The sequence below is a fragment of the Petromyzon marinus genome, chromosome 11, assembly GCF_048934315.1.
Source record: "Petromyzon marinus isolate PM22_M1 ecotype Great Lakes invasive population chromosome 11, UKy_Petmar_22M1.pri1.0, whole genome shotgun sequence".
Classification (NCBI taxonomy): Eukaryota; Metazoa; Chordata; class Hyperoartia; order Petromyzontiformes; family Petromyzontidae; genus Petromyzon; species Petromyzon marinus.
The window spans coordinates 5,783,666-5,810,248 of NC_133677.1; the positions used below are offsets into that span (position 1 = coordinate 5,783,666).

The 26,583-nt window shown below is 39.5% G+C and overlaps 1 protein-coding gene across 3 annotated transcripts in view; it reads left to right on the forward strand.

Moving 5' to 3' along the window:
* Positions 1-5,941: 5,941 nt before the first annotated feature.
* Positions 5,942-26,583, forward strand: part of LOC116941299 (catenin alpha-2-like) — a 32,924-nt gene continuing 12,282 nt past the window's right edge. The window contains exons 1-10 of one of the 3 annotated variants that reach the window (XM_032952204.2): positions 5,942-6,038; positions 7,868-7,912; positions 9,643-9,756; positions 10,677-10,872; positions 11,384-11,550; positions 12,254-12,373; positions 16,257-16,523; positions 18,681-18,884; positions 24,913-24,993; positions 26,160-26,312. In XM_032952204.2, the coding sequence (XP_032808095.1) occupies positions 9,652-9,756; positions 10,677-10,872; positions 11,384-11,550; positions 12,254-12,373; positions 16,257-16,523; positions 18,681-18,884; positions 24,913-24,993; positions 26,160-26,312 (1,293 nt within the window). In that variant the 5' untranslated portion in view covers positions 5,942-6,038; positions 7,868-7,912; positions 9,643-9,651. Of the gene's footprint in view, positions 6,049-6,084; positions 6,122-7,867; positions 7,913-9,642; positions 9,757-10,676; positions 10,873-11,383; positions 11,551-12,253; positions 12,374-16,256; positions 16,524-18,680; positions 18,885-24,912; positions 24,994-26,159; positions 26,313-26,583 lie in introns of those variants that run through there. The other 2 variants (XM_032952202.2, XM_032952203.2) reach the window with 2 other exon arrangements.

Genomic DNA, 26,583 nt, shown 5'->3' on the forward strand with positions numbered 1-26,583 from the left:
TATGGGAATTGACACGAGTACAAACACAATGCGAAGTACAATGATAATTATTAATTGGAACATTTTTTTTGTTTTACTCCCTCTGTCTACCAAGCAGTACACCAATGCGGATTGACAGGTTACATCTGGTGGGGTAAAAGGTGGGTTACACCCACCTCTCCCAAGCCATCTTGCATGGGAAAGTCAGCTAGAATACCCTCTAGAGTCTAGAAATATCTCTTGTTGAGGTCCTTCCACCAGCAGCGACACGAGGGAACTATTTCAGGGCAGCACCATTTCCTTTTACAGAATGTGCATGATGTGGTTCTAAAATCTACAAATTCAATAACGTGTTTACAAACCACATACTGTACTGTGCTGCACATACATGCCACTGACTGGTGTAGGGAGGAAACGGTGAAATATTGAGCAGATTTATTTTTTATTGAAACAATAACAACAGCATGCCCAATTTGGGCGTCCGCGTCCGACACTGAGATGGAGCAATTTACATCAGCTCGTGTGCCGGAGCTGCTGTGGCACTTCAGCCAGCAGTGGAGTGAGCAAGCAATTGCAGGGCTGCACCTTTACCCTGTGAAGGGTTCACGTGAACCTCCTACATTCGACATTTACGAATACAAAAAACATCGGCTCCTTACAGACACGCAATTTGTTATATGTATCGCGAGATTATGAATCAAAGGTATCAATGAATTTATGCACTGTCAGTCCAATAACGTTAATATCACGGAACAAATATGATTTGACGAGCAGGCAAGACGGGATAGCCACAGAGCAGAGGGAGTGCAGATTCTGAGAGCGTTTTAAAATACCGTAGTACTTTGTGTGTGTGTAGTTGTTCTCTGTTGCACCTACATTCATCACTGGACAAAGAATGGGTAGCTATTTAAGTTTTTATTTGGTTCTTTCGCTAAAGGCACGTAGATAGAAAAATAAGAAACAAAAATAAAGTGAATGAAAATAAAAATGATAACAATAAAATAAAAATAACAAAAACACAAAAAAGCATTAATGTAGACTGTAACCTGGTTCTTAATCGTGGCGAGTGTACTGGCAGTCTATAATGTAGACTGTAGTAGCCTGGTTATTAAGCTGGGTGAGTGTACTGGCATGCTGTAATGTAGACTTATTCTTGGTTCTTTCAGTAAAAAAAAAGAAAGGTAATTTTTTTTATTGATTTATTATTTTATATATTTTTATTACTGAAAGAACCAAGAATAAGTCTACATTATAGACGGTCAGTACACTCACTCCGATTAAGAACCAGGCTACAGTCTACATTAATGTTTTTTTGTTTTTTATTATTTTCTTTTTATTCACTTTATTTTTTTTATTCTTCTATCTACGTGACTTTACCAAAAATAACCATAGAATATGAATTCCTGCAGTCACGAAAATCAAAGCACACTTTACCTCTAATTTAACAATCTTTGGGAGAACGTTAATCAACCGGGCTATGCGTTAACTCTTGTGTGTTAGCCGACTCTAAATTTGCTTTCTCAAACTTTCGATTTTCTTGCTCTAAAGTCTAAATAATTGTCTCTCCTCCAGCCACTGTGGTCCGGAATTCCACACTGCTCCCTCCTTGCCCCTTCGTGCGTCCGCCTCCTCTGTCCTCTCTCTATTTAAGGCCTCGGCACAGATTCGTTGTCCTTCTGTTTGTCTTGGTGAGTGTCTCACTCAGTGTGTCTTTGTGTGTGGTGTGTGTGTCTCTCTCTGCACGTGTGTGTCTGCCTTATGGTTGTTTCCGTGTGTGTTTGTCTTGGTGAGTGTCTCACTCAGTGTGTCTTTGTGTGTGGTGTGTGTGTCTCTCTCTGCACGTGTGTCTGCCTTATGGTTGTTTCCGTGTCTGTGTTTGTCTTAGTGAGTGTCTCACTCAGTGTGTCTTTGTGTGTGGTGTGTCTCTCTCTGCACGTGTGTGTCTGCCTTATGGTTGTTTCCGTGTCTGTGTTTTATCATTCATTCTTATCTTACGATGGTTGCTTGTGTTGCAATCGAAACGTCGTCTTTTATTATTATTTGATTTTATTTTCTACGTGACTTTAACCGAAAGAACCATTAGAGACTACTTAAGGTGTATTTGTTTTTCAAGTTGAGTATATGTGCAGTCACAGCCAAACATCGTTAGTGTCATACGTGACTCAGCTTTATAGGGAAACGCAAATACATTTTCAGACTGTGCTGTTTTGATGCCACACGTGGGGAGTTAAATACACTCCGATAAGTGACCACAAAAATGCGGTACAGTGTGAGCATGTGTCACACCCTTCTGTGCTCTTAGTCATTTCCTGGGAGCACGTAAAAGCCTTTGCTGGGGTGTTAGTTGTTTGGTGGCCAGCGGCTCGGCCTGTGTCCAAACATTCCATATGGAGAGTATTAAAGGTTAAATTTCGATGTAAAGCTTTCGTGACTGCAAGGATTCACCTTCTTTGGTTCTTTCGGTAAAGTCACGTGGAATGAGAATGAGAATAAATAATAAATTCTCACGACGTTTCGGCCACAACACAAGGCCACTTCATATTCTTAGCTCATTCGGTAAAGTCACGTTGAAAGAAAGAGCTAAGAATATGAATTACTGCAGTCACGAAAGCGTTAAATCACAAGGCCACTTGTTTTGTGGCCGAAACGTCGTGAGAATTTTATTGTGTTATTTTATTAATTTATAATTTTATTCTCATTCTACGTGACTTTATTAAAGGTTAGACGAGACGTGGGGTTGCTTGCGTGCGATATGCAGTACGAGCTTGCTCTTTGAAGCGCATTGCACCAATAGAATAGATTTTTAGACGTGAAAATGTGCACGTTTTTTCATAAACCTCCGTGGACTTGACCATCCATTCCCTCTCGTCTCACTCACAACGTCTGTCGAATTCCCGAGTCATCACTGGCCCAGTGGAAGGTCGCTCATTCCTCCCCAGCTGCCCACATGATCTGGAATTTCCCCCCCAGCCGACTGTGCTGGTGACTCTCTGACCATAATCAAGTCAACGCCTTCCTTATCCTCCTTGTGCTCAGCGAATGACTCTTTCTTTCCATAACATAAGCGGGGTGGAACAGTGGAACATTGTGCTTAATGTGCACCGCATCCAGGGAACCCAGCAAACCTGAAGTTGATTCCTGGCCGAAACAGGTCCCTAGTACGCCTCACAAAGTCGCACTGACCAGAGTGGTGAAGTATGGTCAAACAACCTCGACAACCGACTTGGCGTAGGGAGCCCTACATCCAGCAGTGGATTGAGAAAGGTCTAAATAAAATTACGAGTTAAAATTTTAAAAAATAATGATACCGCCTCTTTCCGTACAGCCTTCTTCAGATGCGAATTGCATTTAGATGCCGCTATATGAATCTACGCTGTACATATGAATCCGCATTGTACTGTACTGTATTGTGCAAGCGTGCTGTAGATTTTTCATTGCAACAAAGGAGGGAAAAAAAGTCAATTCACACGCAGTGGGGGTAATCCTGATTGCATCATCTCTGATCGTTGTTTAGTCATGGAATGTTGATGAGGTCATTCGCAGGGGGAAATCTCTCTTCAGCGTTTCCTGTATTTTGTGAAAACATATTCCGTTCTCTCTTCAACCTAACTTGTTTGGCATAATTATACTCACGACACAGAAATGACACATTTCTTTACAGACGTGTTTGTAAATGTACGTGGCCAAGTCACCCAGACTGCGCCTAATCTTCTCAGAACTCAGAAGCTCAGCAGGGTTGAACTGAGAAGTGGCTCGGATGGGTGACAACCACGCATGACAGGTACTATAGGTTAGTTTGGTGCTACATTGTGGGCACCAGAGGGGAGTGAAGACAAATCCATGAATGTGCTCTACTTCTATGCTCTCGCATATGCTCATCCACTTACCAATCCGTATTGGCCAGTGTGTTGAAGTATGGTTAAATATTTCCATGACCTGCATGACCGTAGAACTTACAACAGGGCTGTATATGGTTAGTTTGTTATAGCCCTTTGTTAATCCACTGCTGGATAAAGGCTACCCATACCGTGTCAATCATCGGGTTGTTTCACCATACCTCACCGTACTGGTCGTCGTGGGTTGATGACGGGCGGCCCAGAACAGGCTCAGATTTCACACACACCACTGATACACTCTTGATAAATGCAATTTAGAATAGTACTAATCATGCCTTGTTTTATTCACGTAATGTTTTTTTTCTGCCAGGAAAAACAATTACTGTACATGACACTCTCTGTTTAAATTAGGATTACCACCTGTCTATGTTTAACTTGGACAGTCTGGGAATTGGCATCTGTGTTCGGGTGGCAGGAATTGTTTTGTATCGAGATATGGTAGAACTGCGTTGCACCTCATCAGAATAGAATCGGATCAGAATATGTATTTATACTGGAGGGATCTGATGGCCTATTATAGTTTGCTGCACAGTTTTGATAGATGTATGCTGACTGATAAAAATGTCTGTGTTTTGTTTGTGGAAATGGTGGCGAACCCCAGTTTAAATCATGTGGCTAGACTCGAAGACAAACCAAGAGGGAATTTCGTGTTGCGTATTAGGCGTTGGCAAGTGTGGGGCCGGTTGACCGAGACAGACATTGTGCTGTAGTGGGCACCCAGAGGTCAGTCAAGCTTGGAACATTCTTCAGAACAGATGGTGAGAGACAAGTGCAGTCCTATGAGTTACAGTCTGAAATGGGACCCCCTCCTTAGAATGTGTGGATTCCTAAACACTTGTGGAACCCCGAGTGATAGATACCCCTGGAACAAAAGAGTGTGCAAATGAGCATGGAGAGAAAATGAATACATGTATTCGAGAAAAAAAAAACATAGGTTAATGACATTCAAAACTGTTTAAAAGAAATGGACTTGGGTAGAAGACGTCACTAAAAAAAAACTATTTTTTATCTACCATCTAAGGTCGACTGAACTATATAGCTTTTTTTCAGAAGCGACCTGGCCATAAATGATAGCTCATCGAAGCGGCATATCGTGCCACACGACCGCGGGGAGAGAGACACGCACACTCCAAATATACAGGCGTCAGGGTCGGGATCGAACCCACGCTCGGCTTGCTCTTGGTCATCGGGATGATGGCCGATGATCAAGAGCAGTGACGGGTTGTCAGCCAGAGAATGGAATGTCCGAGAAATACATCCTTAAAAAGGAGATGGAGTGATGATGGAATTTGCGTGGATTATTGCACAAGCAGGATTGTGAGATATGATTACGGCTGTGGGAGGATATCATCCAGCAGTGGATTGATCATGGCTGATGTTAGAACAAGTGTGTGGGGAGGCGTGGCCTTGTTGCATGTAAAGAAAATACTCAACACGTTCGTCGACTTCAATGCCTTGAAAGGAAACAATAGAAAAATGATGGACCACTTTGTTGAGTTATCATTTGTGGCCAGGTAGCTTCTGAAAAATAGGTTAATATCTCAGTGGGTTTTTCCTGGTAGGATGGGGATGACTTACTTGTATGTGTTTTGGTAATGTGTTTACTTTTATTGTACTTTGCATCATCGTATTTGTTTTACTGTTTGTTGGTGTAACGTTCTTACTCGCCCCTTCTGGGCATCCGTGAAAAAGAAAGAGCTTCATAGCTAATCGGATTCCTCCAGTACAAATAAATATCCTCGATATATAATATGCGACGTTTCAGGATGTGTTTATGTTTATGCCTTTAAATCCTCCCACTCACAACACGCGCCCCCAACATTACCGTCCAAGCCCCCCACGTTAATTAATGAGACCCCTCGCCCACCGGCGAGTTAGCCCCGCCCACTGGCGAGCAAGCCCCTCCCACTGTCCAAATATACCCGCCCACTAGCGAGCAAGCCCCCGCCCTACAGACGAGCATTCCCCCTCCCCACTGGCGTTCTAGCCCCACCCACTGGCGCGCAATCTCCGTCCCACTTCCGAGCAAGCCCCTCCCACCAGCGAGCAATCCCCCGCCCACCCAGGCGCACGTCACGTCTATTTCCACACAAAGCCCCGCCCCCGCCATCGCGTCGTCCGCTCGTCGTCGCTTCCATTGCTCGGCCTTCGCGTTCAACTTTGGTACGGGCAGGTAGGGGCCTTGTTTCCGCAGCTTTGAGGCACATTTTCCTGGCGCGCAGTGTAATCTTTTTGTTTTCCCCCGTGTGCGTAATTTACCCGAGTTGAGTTATCGCTTTAGCTCGACGGCGGCCGCGTTTGTGTGTGCTGTGTGTTGTGTGTGCGTGCGTTGGGTTTTAAATTTTTGCGTCGATGTTTGTGAATGGGGCTCGGCTCCTGCCTGGGGAGGTGCCCACCACTGGATACGGGGCCGCCATGTTTGTGGGCGCTGGTTTTTTTTTTGTATTCACCCCTCGACTTGCGACTTTGTACATGTATTTATCTCCATTCCCCCTCTCTCCTCTCTCTCTCTCTCCTCAAGCCTTTTTTGAGATACGCGCAAGCAGTGCGATTTTTGTTTAGGATTCTCTCGTGACGATTAAAACGGCACGCGCGCTGTGGTTGAGCGGGCGGGCTGGGTTGGAGATGGAACAGCTCGCATGGTTTACACGACAAAAAAGTTTATCGGCTGGGTTTTGTGGTGATTCGGGACTGAGGCCCTCTAGGAGGCTTTTGTGGAGGGGGGGGGTTTATGTTATACGTACACTTAGACGATTGTGCTTCTTATACGCGTTGTTTTTTTTAAATAAATAAATGCGAACGAGTATTTTGCTGTGTTTAAATGTGGGCTTTGAAGCTGATTCTTGCAGGGCGGAAATGCCCATTGTTGGTCTCGTACTGTGTGTTGAGGTCGGGGCGACTGCCCCGGCTCGCCCATGGTCACGGTGCTTTAGTCACAGTGGGTGTAATAAAGTACTGTATACACATTTGGTTCCCCCTTATGGTGTTACCACTTGATTTTACCTAATCCAGGTGGGACGTCCTCTGTAAACGAATCTAGCAGTGTACTTGCCCTCGACGTAGCCGTCTTTAAGAGTTAATGTTAATGGATTGTGTACTGTGCACGCTATGGGGATGCTGCCGTGGTGAGTTTACATTTATGTAAAATGTATATGCACATGCCTTTTGTCACACTCCTCCTCGATGAGGGCCTCCTCATGTCGTTGGAAAATGGGGGTTGATCGCAGGATCATACAAGTTGGGACATTACTACAATGGATGTTCTGCACTGCGATCTGGACAACGTAACCTTGTAGCATCCAAAATAATGTTTTTTTATGCATGATGGTCACCGAATCAATCCCCAACAATTGTCTGCGCTCTTAACCCAGCTTCCGAGCTCTTGCCGAGATTCTCGGGTCGTTTCGCTGTTTGTTGTCCTTTTGAAACTATTTTTGGCAAGTTAGACCTGCACACTCATTCTTTAGCGTTTAACACGCCGCTTGACTTTGTCTAAAACCGTGGCCGTGGTGCATGTTTGTGAGTTCTTTCTTTATTAACTGGGACATCTCTGTCATCAGCCATGGGTGCACAGTTCTGCCATGTCGGTCATGAAGACGGCCACTTAACTTTGTGCCATAGGTACAGTTCTTTGGCGAGTTACCATGTGTGTCCTCTATTTAACCAGTGGAACATCCCAGTGATTATTATGGCAAGATACACCAAACATCCTTGTTTTGAGATTTTAGAAGCAAACCTGCTGTGATCTACCGCATTTAATGTAGTGCTTCTGTGTGGGTTAACATTTGCTATTGTTTAACCAGGTGAGACATCCCTGTTATTCATCAACCCATGCATGTTAATAGTTCTGTTTTCTTTGTTGCTACATGGCATCGGTGTTCAGATCCGAGTTTGTCCTTTAACATGGGACAGTTGACGTGGTCTGGAAAGATTGACCCGTATTATATTCGTGCTTGAGAGTTAATTGGACTACCTTGTCTTATCTCCAACAGGTGCGCAGTGCTTTGGTGTGAGTTTGGTGTTTTATATTTAACCAGGTGAGAACATCCCCTGCCTGTAATTTGTCTTGCACAGTTGACTTACAAAAGCCCAGCCATTGTTTTAAAGTTTAGAAGTCTGCTTCCTCTTGTCTGTGCCATCTGACCAGTGCTTTTATACGGGTTCACATTTGTTATCCTTAAAATACCTATCTTTTGAATGTTTTTGAAAGGTAGACCTGAACCATCTGTGTTTGAGTGTGGTGTTTTTTTTATCACACGCATCACAACTAGAGGTCAGGAGCTTTCAATTTTGGCAAATGGCCGTGAAGCTGATTGTAATCACGCCATCGAAACGTCTACTCCAATCGTAAATCTTGTGGGTTTAATCTCCAACACACCGGTGTGCTGTAGTCACTAATTGGCACTTTTTCACGCGACAACCCTTACTAATTGGTGGTGGGTTGACACATTTGTATTTATGCAATCTAACCCAAAAACCGTTGTTATGAATAATATTGGTAGTCAAAGCCTTCGTGTTAAATTGATTTGTATTTCTATGCATGAATGAATAAAATAGTTGCAGATGAGCCTTCATCAAATAAGCGTCTACCTGCAAACTAAACTAAAAAGCAGGGATTAATGTTAATAATTTTCCAGTAATTTTTAGATTTGGTATTGTAGCCTTTGACTTGTGCACACGGGTCTACTATCCTAAGTTATGCTGCAGGGTCTTTAACAGCCATCATACATGACAGCTGCAGGAACCAAAATGTGGGTGATAAGCGCGCAGACCGCATTCTATTAATCCAACTTTTAAATGTTTGTTTAATTTAATCTGGTCGAGTTTCGGTTGCAAGTAAATGGGATACTTTTTTTCTGTATGGCCTTGTGAAATGATTGTTTTTCTTTACGCTAAGGCTTATGTTTGTATAGAGGTTTATTTAGGAGTTGGTTGTAGCAATAAAAGGTAGAAATGTGTTAAAGTAGGGATGCGTTCTTATAAAAGTGTATGCTTAAGATAATTAAGAATTGGTGCCTAGATTACTTCGGAGTATCATGTAAAAAACACACAAAATGCTAACTAGCAATGTATATCACTTTATTTTGGCAATGTATTAATTATTATATCATCAGTTTGATATTTTCTTGTAAAAATTACAGTTTTAGAACGAATATATATAAACAACGTTGCAGGCCGCATGGCTATCCAATTACATCAGTAAAAAGCATGCATTGATTATGGTGAGGTTGAGCGGCTGTGTAGGGATTAACACATTGCTTTGTGAACCCGGAGGTCTGCGTTATTGCCGACCACTGGTAAAGAGTGATAACCAAATCACTCCTGGTCCCCTCCCCCCTTTACAAACCCTCATTGATAAGCATGGCGAAGTGTTCAACAACCACCTTGACCAGCATCCAGCAGTGGATTGAAAGTGCTGTAAATACATTTGATCAATTTCATATTATTAAAATAATTAAAATATGTTGAATGTTTCCCTTGAGCATGGTCCGATGAAAATATATACAAATTGTGTAAATGTTCTGTGGGAAATACTTGATTTTACATTTTGTAAGAATGTGTAGGTGACTTGTTAGTTGTTATAAATATTGAAACATGCGAATGAAAAATACATGGGTCAACTTGGGTGACAAACATTTCGTTTGCATGGAATAAATAAATACAAGTAGGACATGTATTTGAGATTTTGATTACACTGTCCTCTTTTTTTATAGTTTTTAGACTTGAACGAAAGTGTTTCGTCCAAAATATTTTTGCTGTTTTCCAGGAGACCAAAATGTCTTCCATCACGTCTCCAAACATCCAGTTCAAATGGGATCCGAAAACCCTCGAAATTCGCACCCTCTCGGTGGAAAAGACCTTGGAACCATTAGTGCAGCAGGTGAAGCTTGTTTGTTATTGCACACACAATACCATCAATGATAAGCAATTGATAATTAGATTGACTTATTGTTTAACTCCAGTAATTACCCAGGTCACAAATAAGGGACAAAGCAAAGGTGGCATTTGTAATGGCACTTTTCCATATTCCAACAAGTATAAAACAATAACATTCTCACGACGTTTCGACCGCAACACAAGTAATCATCATCAGGTGTGAAAACCACAGCAAGAAAATGTTCTTGCTGTCGAAACGTCGTGAGAATTTTATTTTTTATATTTTTATTATTTTATTGTTTCCCTTCTACGTGACTTTACCGAAAGAACCAAGAATATGAATCCCTGCAGTCAAATCAAAGACTTTTCCATTCAAGATGACGGTAACACCTCTTTGTCGTATCCTGTGCCATTAACATGAGCACTATCCAGATTGAAGTGAAATATCACCATGTAGCACTGATGCCTACTGGAAAGTGGAGGAAATTATATAAGTCATTTAGTTTACAAATCCATTCAAGTGTTGACAGTTTGTTTTGATTATTGTTCTAGTTATATTTTTTCATGAAAAAAATAGATCAACGCTGCATACGTTTGTGCAATCTTAATTTATTAAATTCACTGTCTAGTCAACGTATACATTATTAAGCTAAAAATATCGTGTCTAAGTGTAAAGTGCTGTCACATCCACGATATGGAAATAGCTGCAGTATGTTTCCTATCGCTTACATATGATAAAGCCACTGAAAAATCTAGTCATGTCTGCAGGTTACGGTGATGTCATATGGACCTCGTGACACTGATAACGTAATGGACTGCACAATGTTCAGTGCAGCCTTCGACAGTGTTATGTTTCAATTTGTATTATTTTCTATTTAGCACTTGCATGCCCCCGATTAAATGTATGATTTTAACATTCTTTAGGTGACTACTTTGGTGAATATCAACAGCAAGGGACCATCCAACAAGAAAAAAGGGCGCTCCAAGAAGGCCCATGTGCTCAGTGCTTCAGTGGAAAAGGCCACACAAAACTTTATTGACAAGGGAGACCAGATTGCCCGTGAAAGTGAATATCTCAAGGATGAACTTATGGATGCAGTTGATCAAGTCCGCACCCAGGGTAAGCCTCTAGTTATAATTCTTGTGACTCTTTAATGAACGATTTTGTGATAATTTATATACCTATGGTACAATGTCAATGGTGTTTCTTTGCAATCATTAAACATTTAAAATTGATGTAAACAAAATGTGAACTTGTGTTGTGGTATTAATGTAATATTTCGGTTTTCTAATGGGAAAGTTTATTTTTCTGGAAGCTTAGCTTCCTTCACCTGTGAAATGGACTCCTCTAAACATGAGTAGCAAAAATGTTCATTGCCAAGTGTAAATTATTCACGTTACAAGCACTTATTGTTTTGCTCAGGATTGACAATTGCAAGCAAAAAAAATACATTACTAGATGGAAATTATTATTGGAAATAATTTGAAGTCAGTTTTATGTTGCTGAAAACCACTAACTACTTGGTAAATAAATTAATACACAATTATTGCATTTGCCAAAATGCTTGAATTGGAAAAAAGGACCACCATTCTTGAATACTTTTTTTGGCGCTTGCATCTGCTGTGCTCAGGCGAGACCATGCGTTCGGCAGCCGGGGAGTTTGCTGATGACCCGTGCTCGTCAATGAAGCGTGGGGCGATGGTGCGGGCCGCTCGTGCCCTGCTCACGGCTGTGACTCGCCTGCTCATCCTCGCTGACATGGCCGACGTTATGAAGCTCCTGCGACACCTGCGCATCGTGCGTTCTTTGTACTCTTGTTGTGAACTTTCTGCCCTTGGTGAATTGGTAATGCATGTACACATTTATTTTCTCAAGTATAAAACATTTATGGGTATGAATTCAGAGAATGCGTGTATTTTAGTTTTACAAGAGGAGTGTTTCTTTTAGAAAATGCTTTTTGCTTTGATAGAGCTGAGATGGCTTCCCACCTTTTCACAAAAGCTCTATACAACCCTTAAACCTAACTTAATAAATACATGACTTATCAATATCATTGTCAAGAGTTTTTTGACAATTTGGAAATGAATTTCAGTTAAGAAAACGCCCATCGTGATATGCGTACATTTGTTAAACCATTCCTATTTTGATGTAAGTTTGCACATTTGCATGCATATGTGCATTTGTATATTTGTACAGTGGAATCCCCTTATGAAATACATGCTCTGTAATTTGGCTGGTCCGCCAGCTTTTTTCTAATTAGGAGAGTGACGTATTGCTTGTCTGCTGTTTGTCCCTGAGCTAGCGGTCTAAATTCCATTCCTATGCGGAAGGCTCGTCGCCTTGCCGTTGACGGGATTCAAATTGCTCTGAAAGAGGTGCGAGTTGGATATTAATCTGCGGCCTTTGCACCTGGTACACTGTTGTGCAGTAATGCATGAACATTTGCTGTTGGCTGTAATGATCAGTAATTTTAAAGTGTTCTTCCTGCTGTATGTATTAGGTTGAAGAAACCCTGGAGAAAGTGCGCATGGCTGGAAGTCAACAGGAGCTTGCCAACACTTTTAAGAAATTTGGCCAGGAGATGGTGACTCTAAACCATCTGGCAGCCAGACGACAGCAGGTACGTAGGTGGTCTTGTTATCTTGTAAGAAATATTGTGTTTATGCCCTAGAGTGTATTTAACATATGAAACTGCATATGAAGAATAGCTTGCAAATGAAACCTCTAACTAAGAAATTGTATGAAAACACTCTTTTGGTAAATTTAAATACTATATATTTTTAAGTAACACTTTACCACAAACCAGTGTGGTGCAGTGCTCAGGGTCTTGTTTACAGAGCTGACCCAGTGTTTGCAATTCCATATCCTTGTGGCTGGGGCAAGCTTAATCTATTGGAAAGCCCACCATTATTGACTTCCCAAAGTGAAACACGTTTTGTCAATCCAACAGGAATTATAAAAGGCTTATTTGACCCCTATCAAAGATTTAAACTCGCAACCTTTAACTTGCAAGCCATATGCTCTATCTGTTGTGCACACTGGCCATATATGCATTATACATATAATGAATGTTAATGGAATATGTACAATGTACTTTGGAGGTAATGCCATGTAATGGTGTTAATGCTTGTATCATTGGGAAACCAGTCCTATAGATTGGTGTAGGGGGGGTGACTTTCGCAAAACCTGACTCGTCAGACATTCATCACAGACTCAATGCTTGCCAGTCAACTCGTCTAAACATCATCATAGCTCATCAATTTATACAAGTGCAGTGGGAAGCCCATTGAGATTTAACAGCTCCCTTCTGCTCTCACACCTCTGCCCAATGGCGCAAGCCTACCCATTTTATGATTTTAAACAAGATAGTATTGCTTGTTTCAGGCAGCGGGCCATCATTTCACATGGTTGAGTTGATAAGCAGCAATGGTTCTGATGAGCCAAATTGAGTCAAAAGGTTATTTAGTAGTACTACCTCATTCTCAAACTACATAACGCGAACTTTCAATTTACACCTCATTCATTGAAATTGTTAAAAGAGTCGGAGGAGTTCCTTGGAAAAATATTCATATAGGTTAGCTACTTGTTATAAAGTCACCATCAAAATATATGAGAATGCAGCTGTGGTATCACAGTTAGGACATTAAAATTGCAATCCAGAGATATTCTGATGTGAAATAGTTGAAACAATGGGAAAGTTCTTTACATCTCTGGCCACCTAGCTGGATAATTAGTACACGTGTAGATTGGCAAGTTGTCTATGCTGGGTTTAAAGTCTGGTTATTCCCACCAAGACATCTGGCCAGCATTGAGGAGTCGGTCAAATAACGACTCCTCAATGCTAGTTGACAAAGAGCTAAAATATGTATACTGGTGGGATAAGGTATGGGGGTGGTGGATGTGTGTAAGTGGGGGGGGGAAATGAAAATGGGTGGCAACCTAGGCCAAAGGGTTTTATGTATATACTAGCGGAAAATACCCGGGGGAAAAATATATTTCACAACTTCTCTTAAATCCATAACATACACATACAAAGCTATTGTTGAAGCCCGGCGTGCCGTTTGTCCAACAAAATTACAAGAGGCTTGTAGCCCAAAAAGTTATAGAAAGTGGGGGGTAAATAGTTGACCTAAAAGGTTTCCGAAAATTGTCGACCCCCCCCCTCAAATATTTTTACCTCCGCGTAGTCATACCTACACACCCTACATACAATAGAGTAGTATCTAGTGACTATAGTAGTATCTGACTCTACAGTAGTATCTACTGACTCTGTAGTCAATAATACTGACTGCAGCAGTATAGAATGACTGTAGTGGAATCTACTGACTATAGTAGTATCTACTGACTATAGTATCTACCGACTCTACGGTAGTATCTACTGACTATAGTAGTATCTACCGACTATAGTAGTATCTACCGACTCTACGGTAGTATCTACTGACTATAGTATCTACCGACTATAGCAGTAACTACTGACTTTGCAGTAGAATCGAATGACTATAGTAGTACCTACTGACTGTATTGTGGTATCTATTGATGCAATAGTAGTGTCTACTGATTATAGTAGTAACTACGAACTCCATAGTAGTATCTCCTGACTCTATTGTAGTATCTGCAGACTCTATAGCAGTATTTGCTGACTATAACAGTATCTATTGACTATAGTATATACCGACTCTGCAGCAGTATATACTGACTGCAGAGGTATCTACTGACTGCAGTAGTAGCTACGGACTAGTATCTACTGACTCTATAATAGTATCTACTGACTATAGTCGTAACTACTGATGATAGTATCCACAGACAAAACACACGATGACAGACCACTGCAACTACCACCACTGCATAGTGGTGGTGTCATAGAATGTTGTGAGTTCATAGCAAGCAGCAGCACTTATGATGTATGGACACAAAGACACCAACACACAGACACCACACACACAGACGTGGTGAGGCCTAGTCCCGTGCTGAGCCCCCGGCCTCGCCTAGATTTCCCAGCCGGTCGAGGTGGCACCTTGGCAGGCTGAGGCTGGGCCGCTACCCCCCCCCCCCCCCACCATCCCCCCCGCCCGCTCTACAGTAGTTATCTATGGACTATAGTAGTAGCATCTAGCGACTCTATAGTAGTAATTGCACACATTGGGGTGGGGGTGGGGAGAGGACATGACACTGAATAATTTACCTCAGCGTTGTGTATTTTTTTAGCATTTTTTAAGCGAATGACAATTCCCCCCTCCCCCCAGTGATGGCGTGTGCGTTGCTAGGGGCAATCCCCGGTCAGCTGTCTCGCGCATGCGCAGATGTGTGCTTTGGCGCGTTCAGCGTATTAATATAATAATAAATAGTACTACATTGTTAATTGAACTGCTTTAATGTTGACGGATGTGAAATCGGAATAGCGCTGGCTCACCACGGGGCTTATCGCATGGTACCTGGAACTTTTTTTAACGTCAACGCCACAGTTCGCGAGTCAAATCCTTAAAGTTTCGTCCACAGACACACGGACAAAAAATGACTTATCGGTAAGATTTAAATAGAGATCCAAATCTTATTTAAGTTGTAATGTGAGTGCTTGTGAATTTAGAAGTATAAATGGCAATCCGTAATTTCTACCATGTAATCAAGTGGAATGAGCAGTGGAAGCATACATGTACACAATGCATGCCATTAAATATTTTGATGATAAGTGGTTCTCAAAGTTAATCAAATTAAAGGAGGTGCATTTTGAAAAGTGGACCAGTGTTATTTTAGGCATTTCAAATTTCCCCTCCCTCCCCCACAAGTGCCAAAATGTGTTTAATGTTTGCACATTATTAGAAATAATAGTGGAGCAGGAAGTCTGATGAATTGTATAAAGCAGTGTTCAGGTTAACATACTACAAAACAGGTACCAAAAGGGAATGTTTATCATGATTAAATAACGCAACTTATTCGTGGTCAAATTAGTTGTACGTGTTTTATTTCCCGTTTGTCTGTTTCAGGCTGAAATAGACATACACTGGGCATATGATACGTACTATTTTGATTTATAAATGTTTGGCAGATTAGAAGAGGCATTATTTACCATTAATGGCCTTGACTTTGTATGATTTCATGTTCCATATAGTTAGTACATTACGTGGGACTGCTACAACTAAAACAGAACCGGTTTGAATTAAAGCCCTACATTGCACATTTTCCTTTGAAACTTTACTTGAAGAAGAATAATCACTCGGTAGTATTTACGATTGGATATTTTTTCCATTCCTTTTATAGTAGTGACACGCAAACAAGGACTGCTTAATTTAGCACTTTCTTGTATTTCAGTGCTGCCTTTGTCAAGCAGCATAATGCTTCTAGGCTTGTAGCTTGCTCAGCAAAGGATAATGACTGCATTCATTGAGTTGACTTGTGCATTGACTTTGTACAGTGGTAAAGTTGGGCCTTTTTATCTTTGCCTGTTTAATGGGAATAGATTTTGAAGTGATTTAAGCACTTATAAAAAACAATGCGTGGTTGTGCAGGACCTCAAGGACCCACGCCTGCGTGATGAGATGGCAGCAGCACGCGGAAGCCTGAAGAAGAATGCTACCATGCTGTACACGGCTTCACAGGCCTTCCTCAACCACCCAGATGTGGCGGCCACCAAGGCCAACAGAGACTACGTCTACAAACAGGTCCAGGAGGCCATTGCCAGCATCTCCAATGCTGCTCAGGCAACTTCCGTGCCCAGCCGCACGCAGGCCGCAGACAATGTGGGCGAGCTGGCTGCTGCCCTAAATGACTTTGATGTAAGTCAGTTGTGTGCTTGTTTTGGTTTCTCATTGAGGTATAGCATTTTGTACATAACATCTCGGAAGAGAGTACGTAATATTTTAAAATAAGTATCAGTAATTTTACATGATGCAGAGTGTACTTGTTTTTTTTATGCAACAAATTAAGTTTTAATACTTGCGTGTGATGTTACATTGATAATTGTGTGTGCTGCATTCAAAATACAAAACAGTATTTGCGTTCATATCTGAAATTACATAAAAGGAGTGAACCTGCTATTAATTGGAATTGTATTACCAATTATATATTGCAGTTATAGTTGTCCATATTAATCTGTAGCTAGGTATGGTTATAACTTTAAAATTAACATTAAAGCTCTTTTACTTGTTATAAAATTGCAAGTGACTGACGGTGGCCTTATTCTACTTTGCTGGCTTGAGCATCAGAAAGCGTCCCTAAAAAAAGTTAATCTAAATGTAATTTGTATTCGGCACCCTGGATAACCCACAGATATAATTTTTCATCACAGCATTGAAATGGAAAAAAAATCTCCCTTTGCAGTACCCAAAATGAACAATTATGCTTTTCGGATGATTGCGAATGAAGAAATATTTAGTCTTTGGTTTAAAAAAGTTCACTGGACCCAACCTTCCATTTGCTATTTGAAATCATTATTTTGGATTTAAAAGTAGAGGTTTGACTTTTACCCATGTTTGAGCTCCCTATCTGTATAAACAACATTACCAGAATTAAAACTGCGGCCGACGTCAAAAATTTACATATTCATACAGGACCCCACCTTCGACCCCTCCCTGTTTCAACCTTTCATCGTTTCAACCTTCCACGTCGCCAATGGTCGACCATCGACAGAATTGGGACCTAGCATGGCCGATGCAGGCCACCTGATGCACAAATGGCGCATCAAAGATTCGGCGGCCTGCAAGTGCGGCCCCCAATCCTAAACGATCGACCACATAAACAGCGGATGTCTTCATTCCTTTAAAGGAGGAACGGACGAGATCCCCTCTGCGTCTGAACAGACAATTGAGTGGATAACAAATCTAAAATTGCATCTTTAATCTGCTGCTATGAATCCATTCGAAAGAAGACCAGAAATAATGTCGCTCTGGTGCGAAAGATCGGCGAATATATAAAATTAGGAAAAGCTACTCGGTGATACCCACTGTGTGGCACTGTTTTCACAAATGATGCATTAAGTTGTACTGATAAAAATAATGGACTGTGCTGCCACCTGCTGTTATTGACGAACGTGTTAGTTTGAAAATTAATGTACAAGCATCCTTGGTGTGCACGGACATAAAAATATGGCAAACATCACAGGATAGCTGCCCGAGACATTTTAGTTTGTGTTCATAAAATGTTATTTGCCTTCCAATGAATTTATCATACGTAAAGTATTATTTTTTTAACGAAAGCAGTAATACCATAATTTTGGCATAAACGAGAATTGATATGAGTGAAATTAGCTGTAGGAATGTAATTGCACAAGTCTTAGTTTTACAATGATAAACTTAATATTCTCAGTTAATATCGGTCATATGTTGCATTTATTTATTGGTACCGTTTAAGATGTGTTCTGGGTATTGATAATGATAGTTTGTACAAATGTATTTATTTTGCAAGGGGTTACTGACATTAGCAGGGGGAAGGGTAGCAGTATACAGTTGTATATCTATAATGCAACTCCCTGGCCAGATTTTATTTTTGTATTGTCAAAAATATTACAAAGGACACTGGTGTATTTTTGTATAATCTACTCTTAGATTGAAAATATAAATTAATTGCAATCCAAGTGTGATCTTTCAGGTTTAGCCGGAAGGACACTCTTGGATTATGACTGACTGCGAAAACCTACGTACAAAGGACATTTTTGGTGTTTTCAGATGCTTAGCCGAGCATAGAACTGAAAAATACAGTGCATTCTCATAATACCCCAGGTTGACATGACGAATGCTTGGCTTGCACTTGTCTGATACATTCATAAACAACGTATTGATTTCATCTGATGTTATTTAAGCAAACTTGGAGACCTGTTCAGATTAAGATCGCTTGGCTTCGTAAACGTAGTTATATATTGGCAAAATTAAGTACTTGTTTATCTGGTGAGCTCGTTCCCAATCGGCTTCATCAGAAAATAAATGTGTACCTTGCAGACCAAGATTGTGCTGGATCCCAATACCTACAATGAGGCCCGTATGCGTCCATCGTTGGAGGAGCGTCTGGAGAGCATCATCAGTGGAGCAGCTCTGATGGCAGACTCCTCCTGCACCCGTGATGATCGACGCGAAAGAATTGTGGCCGAGTGCAACTCTGTGCGTCAGGCCCTGCAGGACCTTCTGACCGAGTACATGAACAATGTAAGTATGCCAAACTTCAAAAATGCACCATGGAATTCTGATAAACCTGGTCTTTCATGGTTAATAGTATGCTTGGAAAATATAATGTTGGTGTAATGGAAGCTCGCTTCCTATTTTAAAGGTTTTTTCCATGAACAGTTTTCTCTTGGGCATTGAAATGGTTTGTCTCTTACCAAACAAAGCAGGAGTCTTCAACTTATCCAATATTTAAAAAAATGTCAAAGGTTATCAAGTTTAAGCATTGAGAATAATGCCCTTTAGCCCCTTTGTAGTTTAGTGAAATACCATAACCTGCTTATTGGCGTGTAATGTTTAAGGATCTAAAACATTTGTAAGTACATTGTACTTTTTACTGCAAAAATGTGTATCTTTAAATTTTAAGTTAATGTGATTTGGCTTACAGCTGCACTGCTTTAAAGTTAATTGCAATATGGTTCAGTAAATGTGCTGAAGACACTAGTTTTTGAAAGTGCAAGTTTCTTATGACCCTTATTTATTGCAAAAATTGCACTGCCGACTTAAAAATGGTGAAGCCGTGAAAGATTTAATCTGATGGAAAGGCCACGTGCCCGTAGCCGCATTGGTATACTAAAATGAATTATGAACTGAGTAGGGAAGGCTTCTGGCTGAAAATGCAAGCACCTTGCAGCGCTTAAAAGCCATTACCATAAAATCCCTTGCAGAGGCTCATATGGTCACTTCCGACAGCTCTCAATAAATGGCGAGATGGCGATCGAGATGGGCGAGTGGATTTTTTCATTATGTGATTGTGTTCCTTGATATGGGCCCAGCGTTATTACTTTCCTGCACAGTAGGCTGTTCCCATGTGGATTTTTTGATTGTGACCTGCATAAATGAGGCTTCTCATTTATGTTTTTTTACCTCCCCCTCGCCTTTTATTCGTGGTGGTTAACAGAAGTACAAAGATACACGTTGAAATTAGTTGTTAAATATACATTATTTTTCTTGTAGTAATGAATCTTCATATTTTATAAAGCATATGCTAATTATATACCGGTTTTAATAATTTTAATTTGCTTTACTGGGCTGAACATCTAAATTCAATGGTGTTGTGTGGTTGTAGGTTTGACAGTAATTTGACATGTCAATGTCAATCTGCTTAATGGTTGAAGTTATAAAATGTCATTTTGCATTGCTTCCATTAACAATGGAGCATTTGACCAAATGTATTGTGTTCCTATTGTCACAAAATCATTAACTACTTAGGTGACATGAATCATGTAAACATGTCTATTTTTGCATTTAACTATTTTAAAATATATTTTGAATCAATTTTGTTTGGCAGACACTAAACCTATTACATGTAGCTTTAAAAATGCAAAGTGTTTTAATTCGAATATTTTTTTTTTTATCATTTTACATCATATACATTAACATAGACAATTCATGCCTCCATTGTTTAATATTTAACAAGTGATAAATAAATAAGAATTCAAACTTATTCCCTGATCAAATCTAATAAGTGTTTCAAATAAAGCACTAGGTTAGGCTTTTGAGCCTTTTAAATTAAATGTATGGTGACAGTTTGATTGCAAACTGCTGTGTAGCAATCAAAATGAATTGAAAATTTAACCCCCACTGAAGAGGAACAGATGAACTGCTTGTCTATCGTATTGGTAATTTAAGCTGTCTTCATATTGCCTTTTAACATTCTATTAAGTGCAGTGCAGTTCTGCATATTTTAGTGCTGATCTTTAATGGAGTTTAGTGGCATTGCAAGTCCTGTTAGTATTCTTTATGGAGTGCTCTTGTAAGCTTGGGTGTCATTACGAAGGTGATGTCCATAGCGGTACTTTTGATATTTTGATGCTTTGGAAGGTAATTTTCACGCTTCTGTCGAAACAACAATTAGTGACGTAATGTGTCTCTGGGAAAGGAAAACAATGGATTTTAGCTTGGGGACAATTTCTTGTTAAATTGTCTGTCTAATTCATGGTCGGTGATCAAAGTATGCACTGCACTGAATTTAGCAACTGAAGTTGGATTTCCAGCCATGGTAAAAACTTGTGGTAAGCGATAGGTGAACCGGTCCCAATCACCAATCTGCACTGACCAGCATGGTGAAGAATGGTCAAACAACTCCCTCGATCAAGTGTGGGAATGCTTTCTCTTACATAACAAAGTGCTGTACATATAAAAAAACAGTACCGTTGGCGAAGAACTAGAATGTATCTGATACTTTTATCTTCAGCTTTTCAGATACCTAATAATAGCATTCTTTTGAATTCTCATACAATTATATTTGTTGAATGTCTTAAATAAATAAAAAGTCCGACACTTTTTTTTCCCAGATACAAAGGAATTTCATTGGTGTGCATTATAATGAGCTCTGAACTTGTTTCTCGGGTAATTTTAATACCAAAATCATCCAAATATTTTATTTTTCTCGCTTATCACGATTTGGTGTTTGGGGAGAGCTACATAATTATTTGCTTTGAGCGAAAAGGCATTACACGGTGTGATTAACATTGCATTTAGAAGTGGCACCTTGGGTGCTGTGCATGCTCACCTGACTTGGCTTGGAGATTAGGTCATAAGTTAACATTAATAGGCATGAAAATAACCAACTTTTTAAAAACCCAACAATTATAGTGAATGCCATTAATTATTAACCTCCCCCGTGTTTTTCAAACTACCATAAAATGAAAAAAATGTTTGCTTGTATTTTGCTCTCATCACAATTATTTCTCAACACATGTTAATTTGTCATTCTTGATCAACAATTAAGGTTTGTATATTGCTGTAAACCGTTAATTTAATTTAATTAGACTCTGGTTCAGAGCCAGCATTGGGTACAATTTTCACAGCACTGTACTGAAATGACCAGGTGCATGGAATTATTGGTTGACTTCAATGTGCATTGGCTGTTAGGCAAGTAATTGCCAACTTTACAGAAGCAAAGTATTTCTCATGTCTTGGTGTAATCAGCTTTCGAGCACTGCCTGTATTCGGGCACGATGATAAATCCATGGAAAGGAAATTTCACGCTTGAGATGACAACGGTCACACTCAGCTGCAAACGAGGCTGTTTGCCAGGTTATACAGTGATAAATAAGGTACAGAATCCACCAAAGGTTTTGCATGGTACTCTGTAAATTTGAAGATTAATGGTGGCTTGATCAGTGTTCATTTTCAAGTCTCGTGCTCCTTAAAAGCATTCCACATTTGTAGTATTAAAATATATATTACTAGCTTGTTTTCCCGTCCTAGGATGGAAGCTGTAATATTTATGAAAAAATTGAGCAGAGTATAATTGTATCTTGTGTAAATTTTATGGCAGTGAATTTTGCACAAAACTATGTTATAAAACACCTCACTTCATGTCACTGTAGCACTCTATATAGCTGACCTTCAATTTCTTTAAATTCCCTGCTCTGATACTTTTTTTCTCTTCTGCTTTCGGTCGCTGGGGTTGAAATAAATTGGAATTCAATACACTACCTGGAAAATAACCGAGAAATGTCTATTTTACCATAATGTAGAAGCATAAATTAGACTTACCTTTTGCCTCAAGTGCTGAAGAAATAAATAAAGACACCAAATCCACTTTGTTGCTGCGTATAATTATTTATTAGACTAGCTTTCAATAAATAAACGTCAAACTTAAAGCGAATTTGCGAAAAAAAATAGATTTCCACTCGACCTTCTGCGTGAATGTAAAAATCCACCGCTCATTAATATTATGATGGGGGGATGCGGCATGTAGAGTGACGTCACGTTCGTTACACACAAACATACATTCTTGGCTCAACGTAGTAATTTGCTCTGTCAGTGAGTAGATTAGAAACAGAAGACCGACCTTCACAATAAGTGGTGTAGTTTGCCTTTTTTCCACCTTCAACATTGTTCCTTTTTGATTATCCTTAACGTATTTGTTTTGGTTGGTTTAAAAACTATTTAAATTGTGAAACTTCCCTGTTTACTGGGAAAGAGACGAATTGCTTAAATACCATTTATGTTTGTAATACCTTGTCACCCTGTAGATCTTTTACCAAACGTTGGCACCAAGAGCAAATTTTGTTTACATTGTATGGAGTAAATCAATGCATAACACCATTTATGGTCATGAAATCAACCAGTGCTCTGCATATGTTGTGTTAAACTGGAAGGTGCAACAGACAGAAATGGATTCTTAGCATTCAGTGGCTAATTTTTAGCAAGCTAATTAAACTGGCCAGAAAAATGCATCCCAGCATTGTTCCAAAATAACACAGATCCTTAAATATGTTAACCTTTAAGTTTAACTTGGGTTCATTTTTATTTTTTGGATCAAGTCTAGTTGGTATAATGGAGTGGATTTTTAGCACGTGGTATGCAACTTTATTAACCTAGATTTCTTTTTTAGCATTGGTGATACACTAATGTGAAGTACAGTGTATAATTGTAATCATTATAGGATAGTCTCTTGATTTGGAAAAGCACATGTTTTGATTTGGTAATGTCATAAAAGTTTAGTCCCATCTGCATTTCTACTTGGCGATTTGATAATTACACAATCTCCGTATGCATGATCGATAGTGAGAAATAAGTTAGGCTGATTGAAATGCCATTGCTGGCCTCCTTGCAAAATTGCTTCAGTGTCTATATTCCACTTGCACCAGGATTTATAGTGCACAAGTTAGAATGTTAGCAGAATGCATGTAATTAAAATGCAAATAATTTTAGCCCAACCTTTATGTTCATGCTTTTAGCAAGCAAAACTCTATTTCAGAGGGCATATCGACACTTTCTGTGACAAAGATGTATTCAAATTAATGTGTATAGTTCAGTTTAGTTTTAGCTCTGGTTATTGCTAATTATCAAAATTAATCTTCTTTGGTTCTTTCGGTAAAGTCACGTACAATGAGAATAAAATAATAAATTGATATCAATTTATTATCAATTTTATATCAATTTGATATCAATTGATATAAATTTATTATCAATTTATTTTTTTATTCTCATTCTACGTGACTTTACCGAAAGAACCAAAGAAGATGAATCCTTGCAGTCACGAAAGCTTTAAATCGAAATAAAAATTAATAATTGTTGAGTGTGCATGCTCAAAAGTTGTATGCTTGTATGAACATGTGGTGACATGCATATACGTTATTTATTTAATGTGATATTGCTGATAATACATATCTAGAATTTTTGTGCATGGCGTTCAAAATGGAATAGAATAAGAGTTGACATTTCAAAGTAATGCATGACAATGTGCTGATATGGAAACATTCATAATACCCTGCCTCTAGAATGTGCGTATGAGTGTTAAAGCTACATATATTTATGAAGGGAATTCGTTTTTTGGGCATGTTAATGATCATATCACAAAGGATATAATTTTGCCAGTTAAGGCGTCTTACATCTCTAACGGGCATAGGGAATGGCCTTCAAAATATATATTTTTTTATTTAAAATGTTCTTGGTATCTAGAAGAGTTATCTCCCAGCCATACTATGAATAAATCAATGTCTTACACTTCGTTTTCAATGGATTTACAGAGGCGTGTTAAAATAGTTCCAATATTTTTTTGTTGGGATGCTGCCATGGTGTAGTAGTGAGCACACTGGACTTGCAACCCAGAGGTTTCCAGCTCAAAATGCTTTCTTTGCGCCTGTTGTCCTCCCTGTAGTATACATGGGTAAACTGCCATTAGATCATCAGGTCTCGTTTGGTGGGGTAAAGTGTGGGGTGCTCCCATAGCCTCTAGCCAGCATGGAAGAGGAGGCCAAAATAACCTCCAGAGGTGGTGTCGAGAGCTTCCTTGAGTAGAAGCGCTTCAACCACAAGTCGCACAAGAAAGCTATTACAGGACTCCACCTTTACTATGGTAATATTTTAACAAACATTTGAGGTCGTGACTTTAGTGGGGAAATATAAATTGGCTTTGGCTTCAATATCGCTCTTATATCACTGTCTCCAGATTATATTCCGTTGCTGTCATCTGAATTGTGTAAATCTACACTTTAAAAAAACTGCAAAAGCAACAAGTAGGGAATTGACATGACTGTAATATTTTTTTCAGGCTGGTCGCAAAGAGCCCACTGATGTACTCAATGTGGCAATCGACAGAATGTGTCAGAAGACACGAGACCTTCGCAGACAGGTGAGAACTTTACCCTTCGGGCAATACTGTGAGGCAGTGTTTAAGCTTGCAATACAGTTCCCTTGTTCTCTTTCTTGTGAAATATACATTGTTGTTTGGATATGTACAATTTTCTTTCCTGCATTGCAACTATATATGCAGATTTACATCTGGATAAGCCTCATTAAATATGTGCAGCCGGCACTACAATGTGACTGAAAAATTGAGTTATTTTCCTCCCATTGTTGTATTTAAAACTGCATATTTTGTGCAACAATTAACTTGGAAATTAATGTTGTTTGAATTTGCATTATATAGCTAGTTATGTTAAGATGCTGTCGGTATTAATGCGCACAAGGCGGTTTACTGTCTTGTTAGGAGATTATTACATGTACGATAAATAAACTGTGGCAAGTAACATTTTCTTCGAAATGTTGCTTTTACCAAGGTGTGCTAAGCGAAGCATATCTATTTTAACACATTGAAGTCTGCTTGATGGATGCCCAAGTTCATTTTTAATGCACTTTACATATATACACACACGTCCACATTTCAGAATGCTCCCTGTAAAAGAATACACGGTTATCTTCCAGTGACTGCTCGCTATTTAGAACAGCTTTACATTGTGAGTAGTGTATTAAGTATTAATATGGTACACATGAATTTGATTTGGTTTTCAGTGGATTTTAATGGTATTGTGGTTTTAATTGTGTTTTTGTCATGCAAAACATTCTTATTCCTGAGCAGGCTGTGCCAGCTCTTATAAATCTCCCTTTGTATATGTTTGCTTAAATTAATATTTAATTATACATTTCCTTGGTTGCTTCGTGGGTTGTCGAGTTGAAAATATTTTTCCTAGATTTAGCGGCTGAAAGCACAGATTTAATAATTACGAAGATTTGACCATTGTCAGAAGATTTATCGAGGATGTTAGTGGAGCTCACTGCTTGTGCAATTCAAATGTTGTTCAGGTTCTGGGAGCATTGTAGGGTGGCCATTGTCTTAGTAAAAATACGTTTGCACATGTAAATAAAATGTTGACTTCATTTTGTATTTTTAGTATATTTTATTTTTTGGTAATTGCAATATTTTGTACATGTAAAATTGTCATGAAGGGAAGAAAATAACGTTCAAAGCTTCAAAGTGTTGCATTAACATTTCTTTGGCTCGTGTGTGTGTTTTTTTAGCTGCGTAAAGCTGTGATGGACCACATTTCTGATTCCTTCCTGGAGACCACAGTGCCCCTTCTTGTGCTGATTGAGGCAGCCAAAAAGGGAAATGAAAAAGAAGTGAAGGAGTATGCCCAAGTGTTCCGTGAGCATGCCAACAAACTGGTGGAGGTGAGCGGTCTTTACCTCTTGTGTGCAAGTTCCTCACCTTGAATAGGCTCCAAGAAAGAGCTATGGCTTGGTTATATTGCTACTGATTGTCAAAAAAAATCAGAATGTAGGCTCTGAAATCCGATTGTACGCGAGTGTTTGTTCATCACGTTTTTTTTTTACTGGAAACGGGATTTCTTTCGATTGGAAATTATTAACACGATGATCGTTTTATTTATTCTTTGCAAATGCTTGAAATACAATTCATATTAGTTTCCATGCAAAATGTGTA